Genomic DNA, 14,736 nt, shown 5'->3' with positions numbered 1-14,736 from the left:
TGTTCTAGACAGATTGGACTACTCTAACAAAATACTTCAGGCTAGATCATTTATAAAGAACAAAAATTTCCCACTTTTCTGGAGGCTAGGCAGCTCAACATTAGAAAGTCAACAGATTTGGTGACTGATAAATTCCTGTTGCTCAAAAGGTAACTTTGCACACTATGACACCAACCATGAACTCTCAAGAAGAAGCAGTCAGTGAGAAAATCTCTTTGCACAACAAAGAATTGAGGCCAAGTTTTAGCTTCCTCAAATTACCCTTGGTTCCCTTCAGCAATGCTTTCTCACAGCTCCACCAACAAAAGCCTAACTTGCAACATATGAGTGGGCTATGTCCATATGACCTTGCCGGTCATATTGACACCCCAGTGCTCACTGACATTTTCTTATTGAAGATCTCCTCCTGAATTTATTAGTCATCCTGGCCACCTGAGCTAACCCATACGATCAATCTTACACATAGCTTCCTGCCACTGCTCTGGCATTTCCTGACTGGGATCTTTTTAACTTCACCAATCAGAGCCTTTTCCTCAAATGCCTAGAATTGACTGAAATAATTAATTGATGGCAAGTTCTCCATTGGCCGAATATAAGAGAATATTAACAGGAAGATTATCAACTGAACTGTCAACCCTACATTCTGCATGTAAAGTGCTACTCTAGGTATTATGGGGATTCAAAGAGGAAGTTGTGGTTCATCTTCACCTCACCTTTGCTAGGAGATAAAACAGAATATAAGAACTTAATAGCATACACTGTAATGGTACATACATCTGAGCATGTACTTGATTATCAGTAAGTGGAAAACACAACTTTTACAAAAGTTTTTGTTGTTTGACAGAACTAGAGATTGAATAGAAATCAGAGCCCACCAGGTGTTCTACCACTTGAGTCATGAGCCCAGTCCTTTATGCTTTAGTTTATCTTTCAGATATGGTCTCACACTTTTACCTAGAGCTAGCTTCAGATGAAAATCATCTGCCTTTACTTCCTAAAAAGCTGGGTTTACAAGCATATGCTACCATACCTAGTCTTACATATTTTTGTAGGGCCAAATCACTGTGTTTTTTTTTTTTTTTTTTTTATTGTGAAAATACTGTACAGAGGAGTTACAATTACATGGGCAAGATAATGAGTACATTTCTTATCAAGCATTGTAACCTCCTCCTTTGTTTTCCCTTCCCATCCCTTCCAATCTTCTCCCCCCTCCCCCTGCCGCCCCTACCAAATCCTCCTTCCCCCCCACCCCCAACAAAGTTGTAATCACTGTGGTTTTTGATTCAGGAAACTACCCAGAGAAGGAAAATTTTGATCTGGGTTTTAAAAGATGGGCAGGTTATGGACTGAATTTATGACTCTAAGTATAGATATGAAGGTTTTGAAGTGCTATATATGGCTATATATGGTGTTAGGGTCTTTTTTTTTCCCAAGATTGCACATGTTTGTTAGAAAATGTTATGTAAGGAACACAGTCTAAACCCATCCCAGACAGACAAATTCAAGAGTCTTATCTCTTATTATCCAGCAAAAAGCCTGAACTGGAGGCATGGCTCAAATGGAAGAGTGCCTTCCATGAGTGAAAAATCCAAGTGGGAGCACAAGGATTCAAGTTCAAACCTCACTAAAAATAGTTAAAAAATGGAAAAGATGCATACACATGTCCAGAAACAAGAAGCACTGGGACCCTTCAGGAACCTTGGAATTGGCAATATCCACCACTCAGAGGTTCATCCAAGTTAGTACAGAATCTATGATTTTCTCTGGATAATTTGCATGTGAAGTGGATGGGCTCTGACTGCTTTTCCTGTGCACATCTGCTGTCCCAGTAGGCTGAAGACAAGAGGCTGGACGCCACTACTCAGTCACTCATGTCCAGATCAAATTCTGGATACAACTCTTTAGTTGTGACCCCTCGGATAACAGCCAGCTTGCCCAGCAGCATCTGTCCCACATCCTTGATGTCATTATACTCATGGAGCTGGGAGATGTGGTCATCCCGTTCATCCACACTGTAGCCCTCAGATATTAGTTGATAGATCTCTTTGTCCAGCATTTCCCTCTTGTCCTTCAGTTTCTGAATATCAAGGTTCAGGAACTCCTCACTGGTCCCATAGGCCTGGCCAGATTTGGGAGATGGCCTCGGGGACCTGAAGGGCCCTCGGCAACTTCGGTTCAGCCCTGGTTCCGTCCTGGGGTCCCAGGCCCCCGGGTGGGTTGGGGGAGTCTGCAGCGAAGGAGGGGTCCAGGGCAGAGGCTTCTCAGGTTGGCCAGGTGACTAGAATTCTCTGTTAGGGTCTTTTAAAAAGGTAATTAAGGTAAAATTAGGTCACTGGTGTGGGCCTTAATCCTGCATGCCTAATGTCCTCTTGAGAGGTACAAACAAGGACGCAAACTCAATGGAGAAGATCCCGTAAGGACACAGTAGCTTTACACCTGTTAGCCAAAATCAGGCCAAAAAAGAAACTAATGCAGTCATAGATTGACCCTGACTGTCTCATCTCTAGATTTGCAAGAAAATGAACTTCGTAGCTGAAGCCTCCTGGACCATGGTAGTTTGTTATAGCAAGCTGAAAAAACTCATAGGCAGTACCTGGTTGCCCATTTTAAAAAAATAAGCAAATTAACTAACTGACTGGTTCTATGTGAAAAATAAATAGATATACTGAGGACAAATGAAGAGATTGGGGAAAACCACAAGAAGATGAGTTTTAAGAATGCCTGTAACCTCAAATATGGAAGCAGCCTAAGTTAAAAAATAGTTTGTAACTTCTCCCCCCACCCCCACACCTCCACAAGCTGACTGTGGCTAAGCATGTTTATAATCCCAGGTATGGCAAGATGCCTATAAAGGAGATTGTAGTATAGCTTGGCCCTGTTTCAAAAATACCCAGAGCAAAAGGACTGGTTGCAGGTGTGGTTCAGTGGTAGAAGATCTGTGTATCAAGTGAAAAGTTCAGCATTCAAACCTCAATGATGCCTAATTAATCAATCTAATACATGAATAAAAACAGTTCAAATGATTTCCCTTTGAAATTTTGTTGAGAAAAGAAAAAGATTACCTGCTCCTGCAGCGAAATCCTCCTCTTGAAATACTGAAGGAGAAAACTTTATGAACTCAATGACAAAGAGGCAAGAGACAAGTAGGAGCAGAGAAGCCCAGCGAAATCAATGAAGGAAAATAAAGTTCAGGATAAGAAAGGAGCAGCATGAAGCATCCTAACTATGGAAGACAGAAGCACATAGATGGGAGAACAACATGGCCCTGAGATGAAAGGAATAAGACAAAAAAAATCAAGAGCAGCTTAAGAAATTCAAAAGAAGACCTGAGAAGTCATAGCAAGCAACATCACACATTTCTCCCTGTTATATAAACCCAGACTGTTTGATTATCTAACACTATATCATTCAAGGTTAAAGAGGATCAAGGAAGAAAAGAAAAAAAAACTTTAAGAAACAAAGTTATGTGAGAAGACTAGACTTGAGTATTCATTTTTTAATCATTCCTTGGATCCTCCTGAGTATGTAAATTCCTGTTCTGAATAAATTAGTTCAAGTTAGAGTACCTCCCTTCAAAACCAATCATAAAAATAATACATCTCAGCCAAGAATACTGGTGGCTCAACCTATAATCCTAGATATTCAGGAGGCTGAGATTTGAGGATCCTGGTTCTAAGCCAGTCCAGGTAAAAAAAAAAAGTCCATGAGATTCCTAATTTCAAAGGACCAGTGTAAAGGTGAAAGTGGAGGTGTGGCTCTGTTGGAAGAGTTCTGGCTTTGAGTGAAAAAGCTTGAGACCCTGAATTCAACACAGTACTGAACAAACAAAACAAAACCCAATCCAAAAAGCAACAACTCTTATGATTGGAGAGAGGAAAAGTGAGCCTGTTGGCTCTGTTAAAGCAAGTGGACATAATTTAACCAATGTGTAACTTATACACAAATCAGGAAATTGTGAAGCCATAATCCTACCGAGAAGATAGAGGTATCCTATATCCTGAAACCTCTCCCACTCTTTTTCACCCACAATACCCAATTCTTCCCTCAATTGACAGGAACCAGGAACACGCCTGTGCCCTAAACCTACCAATTCTTAGAGGGGTTTGGACCTATGAGGTGGTTTAACACAGAATCTCTGTTCAAATATGAATATTATAAACAAGCAGACATTCTATTCTAAAACTTGATGTGGAACTGACTGTGAATAATTTGAAGTTAACAAAAGGAAGATTAAACAGTTATGAACCAGCAGAAGCCATAGGTAAGCTGAGATCAAAGGCCTTCCTGGGAAAGTAGAGACATTACTGAGTCCAACTGGAACGGCGGCAGCATACATGGGGCGGGGAGGATGCTGAGAGGATACTGAGTCACACAGTTACCACATCCTTGAACATGCCAAGGAAGCAAGACTATGACTCAGAGCACTGACTCATTTCTATATGCTTCCAGTTTTAAGTGAGTTCCAGTGTCTAAGAGGCCCGACTCACTAGTTTTCCTCCCATCTTTCTTTCAATCAGTATCTTCAAGATATCCCAGCCTATACCACACACATGATCCACTCTTCTTTGTACTCAATCATAATGAAATCTCAATGACAATACTGACCAATACTTTTTTTAAACACGTATTACTGCCAAGAAATGGACTAGTAACATTACACGTTGTGGCCCATTATCTTTTCTCTAGCAATCCTAGGATGCAACTTGCTGTGCTTTGAACCTTTTTGTCACCTCCAGTTTCATGTGTTGGAAGCTGCATCCTCAGTGCAACAGTGTTGGAAGGTGTTGAGATGTCATGAATGGGTTAATATGGCTATAGAGGCTTGTAGGAAGAGGTTTTCTCTGCTTGTGTTTTCCTGTTAAGTGAGAAACAAACTTCTCTCTCTGGAACATGAAAATATCCATAGTATTATTCTGGAAGAGACCAGGCCCTCTTTAAACTCCAAACCTACTGGCTCCGTCTTCTTTGGCTTCCAAGCTTTTAAAACTGGGAGAAATAAATTTCTGTTCTTTATAAATGATCCAGTCTGTAGTACTCTGTAGCATAAAATTGACTCAGAGACATAGCTAATGTGATTTGCATATGTCTGTGGATGGAGAAACCAAAAGATGCCCTACTGCCGAGTGCGGGTGGCTGATGCTTGTAATTCTAGCTACTCAGGAGGCTGAGATCTTCGGATCTCAGTTCAAAGCCAGCCCAGGCAGGAAAGGAAAGTCCGTGAGACTTTTATCTCCAATCAACCACCAGAAAACCAGAAGTGGCGCTGTAGCTCAAATGGTAGAGCGTTCACCTTGAACTGAAGAGCTAAGGGACTGCTCCCAGGCCCAGAGTTCAAGCCCCACAACTGACCAAAAAAAGAAAAAAGAAAAGATGCCCTACTTGTCCTAAATCATACATTAAGCTAGCTCTGAAACAGCTCTGCCCACATGTCAGAACTCAAATATGAAATCAAATTGAACTCCTATCAGATGACCATCTGAAGGAATCATTTTGTGAGTATATAGCGGAGCTCAACTATCCCAGGTATCTGTAAAACCACTAACGTAATGATCATAACAAACAGAAGGAAAAGACTTGTCATAAATGTTATATGATATGAAACTTCCCAAAAGAGAACTTTTAGAAAACTCATCCCAAATGTTAGAAGGATAATATGTGCCAGACATCTTATTTTATTTTTATTTCATATTTTATTTCAATAAATGTTTCATTTTATTTTTGTTGTTATATTTATTTCATAAATGTTTTATTTCATATTTTATTTCAATAAATGTTTTATTTTATTTGTTATTGTATTTATTTATATCATAAATGTTTTATTTCATGTTTTATTTCAATAAATGTATACTTACATTTTTGTTGTTCAATGGGAACCTTGATTTCTCTAGACTAATTGTCCTTATAAAGTCCTGAGCTTCTTAATAATGGATCTTCTTGCAAGGGGTTTTTAGAAGCCAAACTTGACTGAAATGGCCAGATTCAGCTTTGCATTTAAAAAAAAAAAAGAAGTGGAATTGTGGAATTGTGGAGTTGAAAAAAATATACAGAAAACAAGGCTGTAAAATGTCAAGTGCAAGATTGTAATTTTGCTGAGGTAATAATTAACATTCATTTCTTTTTGTTTCTTTTCTTTTTATCTTATTTGTCTGTCTACATGCCTTTGGGCATGTACGGGGAGGCACAGAAATGGAGGAACAAATGAAGAATGAATGCAGCAGTGGACACTATGTTGAAAAAGAACTATACAACTTGTAGGTGATGGGAGAGAAAAACTGGTAGAGAATGAGGAAAGGGGTGACACTGTCCAAAAGGAAATGTACTTTTTGCCTTACTTAAATAACTGTAACTCCTCTGTTTCTAGCATTTTCATATAAAAATAATTTTTAAAAATGATAAATTAGCTGAGTGCCAGTGGCTCATGCCTATAATCCTAGCTACTCAGGAATTTGAGATCTGAGGCTGTGGTTTGAAGTCAGCCCAGGCAAGTATGACCATGTACAGCCAGTTGACCACTAAAAAGCCAGAAGCAGAGCTGTGGCTCAAGTGGTAGAGCATTAGCCTAGGGTGAAAAAACCTCAGGAACAGTTCCCAATCCCTGAGTTCAATCTTCAGGACCAACACAAAAAAAAAAAATGGGGGAAATTTAGCAGAGCTTTATTGATTTAGATAGGAGAGTAATGCTGAGTTTCATGGCTCCACAAGGAAATAGATTTTTATTTTTCTTTCATTACTGGATTCTCAGAAGCTAAGACCATCTCTGATATATACTTCACAGGTACTCAATAAAAAAATGTTAAATAAAATCACAAAATGGCAAATGCAAATGAAGGGACCAGACTATTTTCTAAATTCTAGTTGTAAATAGTATGTGCGTTGAGCAAGTCACTTAACATCTTTGAATGCAAGTTCACTTACTTATTTTTGTAATTTCTTTCTACTACTGTAGAAAGATCTTACAAAAAGATAGAACTTCCCTCCTCCACAGTATAACCCCTGCTTTCACTGTATTTGATGTCGGTATAATTTGTGGAAGGGAAGGGGAAAAACAAGTCGTTTAAATAAGGATACAGGTGGACCCGTTGCAACAATGAGAAGTACAAGTTGTCATGTCAAAAACGAACTTTACAACTTTGGTGGGGGCGGGGGAGGATTGGGTGGGGGGGCGGAGGGGGGGGAGGCTGGGAAGGGATGGGAAGGGGAAACAAAGGAGGAGGCTACAATGCTTGATAAGAAATGTACTCATTATCTTGCCCATGTAATTGTAACCCCCTCTGTACAGTATTTTCACAATAAAAAATAAATTTAAAAAAATTTTAAAAAGATAGAACGTCCTACTATACATAATTAATACAATGGTACTGGTTTAGTAATCAACAATTTAACACTGAAAGAAACTAGTGTATGCATGTGCATACATGTGTAATTTGCATGTATTTAGCATTCCACAAAGTTGGCACACAAAATAAAATTAATACATTTATGATCATTAATTTGATATAAAATCTAATGTCCATTTTTCTGATACCATACATCAAGCAGGATAAATTCCAGAAAAATCAATGAATGAAACTTTTTTGGGGGAGGGGGTCCGGATGTGGGGCCTGAACTCTGGGCCTTGGCACTGTCCTTCAGCTCTTCAGCTCAAGGCTAGCACTCTACCACTTGAGCCACAGCGCCACTTCTGGCTTTTTTCTTTTTGCTTATGTGGTGCTGAGGATTCGAACCCAGGGCCTCAGGCATGCAAGGCAAGTGCTCTACCACTGAGCCATCTTCCCAGCCCCGAAACATTTTTTAATAAATGTAAAATAAATTATGGAGCTAAGGTGTAGCTCAGTACTCAGCGGTATGTGCACACTGAGTGAAGCTCTAGTGCATGTGTGTGCTCACACGTGTGCACAGACACACACACACACACACACACACACACACACACACACACACACAAAGCAGCCAGGCACCAGTTACTTTTGTTTGTAATCCTATCTACTCAGGAGTCTGGGATCTGAAGATCCAGCCTGAGCTGGAAAGCCCATGAGACTCTTACCTTGAATTAACCACTAAAAATCTGTTTAATGAAGCTGTGGCTCAAGTGATAGAGTACTAACCTGGAGCAGAGAAAGCATGCAGGCCCTGAATTCAAGCCCCAGGACCAGCACACACACACACACACACACACAGAGCAAATTATAAAAATGTAAACTTATAAACACAGTAAAAATGTGGAAACAAAACATATGGGAATATTTTTACAACTTGAGCATGGTACAAAAGTAATATAAGCCAGACACTGGTGATTTACATGTGTAATCCTAGCTGTACAGGAGGCTGAGATCTGAGGATCATGGTTCAAAGCCAGCCCATACAGGAAAGTCTGTGATACTCTTATCCCCAATTAATCAGCAGAAATCCAGAAGTAGAACTGTGGCTCAAGTGGCAGAGCATTACTCTTGAGCACAAAATATCAGGAAAAGCATCCAGGCCTTGAGTTCAAGCCCCAGGACCAGCACACACACACACACACACACACACACACACACACACACACACACACTAATATAAAAAACCCCAAATTACAAAAATAAAGTTTAAATATGCATTATTTTTCCCTTTATACTGCATGAGGAAATAAAAGGAGTTGTGAAATTAAGAGGAAAAAAATAGACCCATGAATATGATAGTACACATTGAGCTAATGATACTACTTTAAAATATTTTTTATATTATTAAAGTAATACCACATTGCCAAAACTTTGGGGAAACAGATGATAGGAAAAAACCTACATGTATAACAAAATCATTCTCATTCTAGTTTATTTCTTTGCAATATTTTATAGGCAATTTTTTGTGTCAGTGTTGAGGTTTGAACTCAGACTCTACCACTCCTGTTTTCTTGCTCAAGGTTAGCACTCTATCACTCTATTACCACACCTCCCGTTAGCTTTTTGCTGGTTGCTTGAAGACAAAAGTCTCACAGACTTTTCTGTCTGGTCTAGCTAAGAACTGTGATCCTCAGATCTCAGCCTCCTAAATCACTAGGATTACATGCATGTTCCACTGATGCCTGATTATAGGCATTTTTTATAGTAAGGTATTTCATGTAACATAAAATTGATTTCTTTAAGGGCATTATTTGGTGGATTTCAGTTTACCCAAAAGATGTATAAACTATTGTTACTGTCCAATTCCAAAAACATCTCATCTACTCTCTCAACAAATAATGGCAGTGCATTAGTAACTTCTCCAAACCCTCCCAAACTCTCAACTCTGTTTTCTGTCTCTGTGCATTAGTTACAGGCATATTTTAATTCCAGTTAACTAAAAGCCTTATTTTTTATTATTTAACAGTCTTTGAGAAACAAGATTTTCATCAATGAATAATAAATCATGTTCAAGTTTAAGTCTAGGGAAATCATTTCTAAAATATTTGGAAAGAACAAACAAAAATAGGAGGAAAAGAGACAAAAAGGAAGGTACATCGACATTAATTCTAGAATATACTAATTAAAACATTCAGGGGCTGAGAAGGTGGCTCAGTGGTAGAGTGCTTGCCTTGCATGCTCGAGGCCCTGGGTTCGATTCCTCAGCACCCCATAAGCAAAAAGAAAAAAGCTGGAAGTGGCTCAAGTGGTAGAGCGCTAGCCTTGAGCTGAAGAGCTGAGGGACAGCGCCCAGCCCAGAGTTCAGGCCCCACCACTGGCCCCCCCCCAAAAAAAAAACATTCAGACTTTTTAAATTGTGCTAAGTATTGAGGCAAAGCCCTCATATATGTTAGGCAAACCCTTTACTGTTGAGTTATAACCTCAGTTCTTTTATTGAAAAAATTATCCAAGTAATATAGAATCATTATGACACTACAACAAAATAACAGAAACTATCCAATAATGCTGAAGAGTTTATTATGAAAGAATACTTTGCTGCTACATCTTGTTTTCTGTCTCCTTTTTGCCTTCCACTTAATATACTAGATCTGACTTTCAACTTCTTTATAGCTACAATTTAAAAAAAAAACTCTTCTGGGTGGCTACTTCCCTATCTCTAAATAATACAGTCATATCACTTCTTTATTTATCAAACAGACTTTATCTGATCCACAGACTTCCTTCCTATTCTGATGATGAGAACTTAGTTCACTCATCCCCTCCTCTCTCTGAGAGGATGCTTCATTATTTTTAGTTTCTCTATTAGAACCTTAGGTAACTAACTTTAGCTCTTAGTCAGAATTTTTATGGGTATCTATAACTTTGCTTCCTGTTCTGTTAATTATAATAATCTTCTTAACCTGCCTTACACTTAAAAAAATATATGGGGGTTTGAACTCAGGATCTCAGACTTACTAGGTTGGTACTCTTCAGCTCTGCTTTTTGCTGGTCATTTCTTTAATGAAGTAAGGTGAACTCTTCTACTAGGGATGACTTCAAATCCTCCAGATCTCAGTCTCCTGAGTTGCTAGGATTACAAGTATGAGCCACTGGTACCCATCTCAACCGTCCAGTTTGGATAGGTTCCCTCCTCATCTACAAATTCTGTATTTGTTGTTTCCTGTAAGATTTCAAACATACACGTAAAAAACTTCAAATTTACCAGCTAAATGGAATAAGAAGTAGCAATGACATTTTTTAATTGCGAAATAGTATACACATATGGATAAAATACAAACTAGTGTACATCTACTACTTTTCTTTTCAATGTCTTAATATTATGATATATTTGTTCCCTTTAAAAATGAAAGCTTTTGCAGACCCACTGATGGCCCAAAAACTAACTTACTCTCTTTCTACCACTTTTTTTTAATCATGATATCAAAATCTCTCTTTTAGCTGGATACTGGTGGCTCATGACAGTAATCCTAGCTACTCAGAAGGCTGTGATCTGAGAATCACAGTTTGAGTTAGCCTGGGTAGAAAAATCCAGAAGACTCAATTAACAGAAAAAAGCTGGACTGAAGGCTGGCTCAAGTGGTAGAGTACCAGTCATGAGCAAAGAACCTGAATAAGAGCACAAGACCCCAAGTTCATTTTAATTTTGCGTAGACAGATTGTAGACTGGCGAATCTGTGCAAGGAAATTTAGGGATAAAGGGAAGGCAGACGTCGATGAGAGACCCAAGGCTAATCATTGCAGGTGACACTTCAGAGAATTAAAACATAAGGAAATTAGTGACCCTACTGACTCCGTTTTATCTTCTGCAGAATTTATAGCTGGAATAAATAGCAGAAGTACAGTTTCAAACATGGAAGCACTTGAGTACACCAGCAAAGCCGGGGTGCAAGTCACAAAGGAACAGACAGGCAAGAAAACACGAGTGAAGGAAAGCTCAAAAGCATGAAGATAGAAATCCAAGGCCTGTATTTTCTTTATCACTAAATACACTAAAATTTTACTCAGCTGGGTGAGCAAGCAAGCAAGCATGAGGCCATGAATTCAAGCCTAGTGCAATCAACAAAAGAAAAAAAAAACCAAATTACATACACACATTGTATTATGCTCTGCATTTGTTTGGGTGTATTATGTTTGTATTAGAGGGAGACAAAATTGGGAAGAATAAGAAGAAACAGAAAATTACTTTAGTATGTGGGGATTATGTGTGATTTTAAAAAAAAAATCTACCAGCTGAGCCACGCTTCCAGGCTAGTATTTTCCTGGTTATTTTAGAAATCTGCATTCAAAGCTCAGGCTAGCTTTGGACCCTCCAGATCTCAGCACTACTGAGTACTTAGAATTACAAGTGGGAGAAACTAAGGCCCACCTGCTTATCTAGTTTTAATCCCAATATGATATACAATTTGGTATGACACAAATAAAACTAACATTTTCATTGACACAATTTCCTTCATTTATCATTCTCAGTATTAGTGTTTGATTTTGTGCCATATACCTACTATTAGAATTCATGCTGCAGGTACAGTGAGTGTTCTCAGTACAATTAGGAAAAGGATACTGAGGAAAGTTATTATGTAATAATAATTTTGCTAAAAGAAAAATTGGGGAAAATTGGAAGTTACTTTTAGAGGCCAGTTGATTTGACAGAATTGGGTCTTGTTTATTGTAAATTAGTTGTATGTTTTAGCCCCAATGAGTAAATTTGAAGGTATTTCCAAATGATGGGAGCCAGAGGCAGTAGTATATATTCAGGATTAATTAATGACTATCCCAGTTCTCAAATTTGATTTTTCTTTTTGAAACAGAGTCTTGCTAATATTTATCCCAGGCTGGCCCTAAACTTTATGCCTTACCTCTTAAGTGCTGGGATTACAAGTATGTGCCAACATGTCTGGCCCATTCATCTATGTCTATATCTATATCTGTATCTGTGTCTATATCTGTATCTGTGTCTATATCTATATCTATGTATGTATCTGTATCTGTAACATACCTATATATCTACTCCTCTGTTCCCCACTGTAGTCATGTGCCATTCTTTTAAAGACTTCAAGGTAAAGAAAGACAAGTTAGCCCAAAGTCATTCCTATAAATGGTGGAGCAGGAATAGGGGATAGGTAAGATGTACACAGGAAGACTTTTTCTTTAATGGGCTGCTGTTTCCAAACACAAGTACAATAATACCCTCTTTGTATAATGCATTACACTTTGCAAAGGGTTTTGTGGCCTGTGTAATAGAACGTGACGTAAGCATCCACTAGAGCTGTTCTACCACCCAAAAAATGGCTCTGGAATGATGAATAGGTGAATTTCTGCTATTTACTTTCAGAAGCTGAGGAGAGCGATTACTGGAACAACACAGAAAATAGTGTTTGGCTGAGTCAGTGAGACTTTCTCAGGTGACACTGTGGTTCTGGTAAAAGGTGAGCAAAATAAATCCCTTCTCCCTGGACCAGTGTAACTCAGAGACAGCCAACAGAGGTAAAATTGGAATAGATAGCTGCAGCAAGTCCCCTATTAAGAGAGAGTGCTCCTAAGAGCTAGCAAGAGAGCAAAGTGGAGGGAGCAGAGAGCATCTCCACTAAGTAAAGACAATAGCATTTTGCAAAGTGTAAATGCATTTGCAAGTTGCTGAATCACAAAGAGCTTTGAAAATAGGAACAGGAGCTCAATGCTGGGCTTCACCTGCGCTCTCATTCCCAGGTGTCCACATGCACATTGCTGGCTCTCAAGCTAATTGATGCTGGAAATCTATAAGACAAATAAGAGCCAGGTATGGTAGTGCCTACCTATAAGCATAGCACTCAGAAGCTAAGGCTGGAGGATCAGGAGTTCTAGACCAGCCTGGGCTACATAGCAAAACCAAATAAAAAACAGAAACACAAGCAGACCAAAGCAACAATAAAAAAAAAAAAAACAATAAAGACAAGCATGAAGAAGAACATAGAGAATGGAATAAAAATAGAAGCCTTAGAGAAGAAAGAAAAGTACTATTGAAGTTAAGGAAAAATGTGTGTGTATGTGTATGTGTACATGTGTCATTTAACAATAGAAGTACATTGTAACAAATGTGTATTCAGATAATATTGCCATTATGCAAATTGAATAGAATGTAGTTACATAGATCTAGAACATATCTATACACTTCTAGAATATATGAAGCAGCAACCAGTATGTATAGTCCATCATAGAGGGCTACATAATTGTCCCAACTTGGAGGTCTTTTTCTGGGTTTTTTAATGGTACTGTACTGAGTAATTTTTTCAGAGTCAAGAGAACTGACAACTAGCCCCAAATGTTCTTTTTGGAAGAAAGAGAAAGAAATTCACCAGAAAAAAAGTGAAAGATTGAGCGTATTGAGCTTACAAAGAACCAATTAGCCATATTGTACATTTCATTGGTTTTGAAATTGGAAAAAGCAGCCCATAAAACCATATGATTGAGAATATTTCTTTAATGCTAGAACTCACTGAAATTCTAGTGTGGTCATGCATCTGAAAGTATTTTAGAAGTAGGAAGTGCAATACAGCTGGGAGGGATTATCTGTGTAAAAAGTAAGTTCTTACTGGAAATACTTGAACCATTTGTGCTGTTTGCCTCTTCCTTTAGGAACTGGAGTAGTTTTGATCGTTGTTCCTTGTTGAAGAAACAACTGATGTTTATATTCTCAGTTTGTCAGGGAGAAAACAAAATTAGCCTCCCAGAGAGGAATATTTCTGGGACTAGACAAGCAAGTAACTATGAATCTCTTTTTGGGTCTGGGTCTAGGAAAGTTGAGTTGCATGTTTTAGGATATTTTTAGAAAAATATAAAACTATGTTAAATGTTAAAGCTATGTAAACTAAATTAAACATTAACAGCATGCCTAGCTAATGCACTAGTTAGTTAGTTTTGGTAAGTTATGGGGCTTGAACTCTGGGCCTGGGAGCTGTTCCTCAGCTCTTCAGCTCAAGGCCAGTGTTCTACCACTTGAGCCATAGCTCCACTTCCTGTTTTCTGGTGGTTAATTGTTGAGTCTCATAGACGTTTCTGCCCAGGCTGGCTTTGAACCATGATCCCCAGATCTCAGCCTCCTGAGTAGCTAGGGTTGCAGGTGTGAGCCATCAGCACCTGGCCCTATATTTAATTTTTTTTGTAGATATACAAAGGAGTTTTAATTCCACAAGTCAGGTAAAATGTGTCTTGCTAAATGTCACCGCTTCTATCATTTTTCCCTATCCCATCCATACCCTCAAGTCATGTGGTTCAATTTTACAGAATGTACATTGAATACAGTGACTGCATTTGCCACCCTTTCTACTCCATTCGGATGTCCTATTATAGTTATGTATTTTATTTTATTTATTTTTGTTCCCTC

At 38.5% G+C, this 14,736-nt stretch overlaps 1 protein-coding gene across 1 annotated transcript in view; it reads right to left on the bottom strand.

Moving 5' to 3' along the window:
* Positions 1-1,639: 1,639 nt before the first annotated feature.
* LOC122112433 (DNA repair protein SWI5 homolog) overlaps positions 1,640-14,736 on the bottom strand; it is a 47,242-nt gene continuing 34,145 nt past the window's right edge. The window contains exon 3 of the mRNA XM_042685240.1: positions 1,640-2,227. Coding sequence (XP_042541174.1) covers positions 1,862-2,227 — 366 coding nt within the window. The 3' untranslated portion in view covers positions 1,640-1,861. The remainder of the gene's footprint in view (positions 2,228-14,736) is intronic.

The sequence above is a fragment of the Dipodomys spectabilis genome, unplaced genomic scaffold (assembly GCF_019054845.1).
Source record: "Dipodomys spectabilis isolate Male_0828 unplaced genomic scaffold, ASM1905484v1 ptg000094l, whole genome shotgun sequence".
NCBI lineage: Eukaryota > Metazoa > Chordata > Mammalia > Rodentia > Heteromyidae > Dipodomys > Dipodomys spectabilis.
The sequence above is the reverse complement of the archived record's forward strand: the minus strand, read 5'-3'. Positions and strand labels throughout refer to the sequence as shown.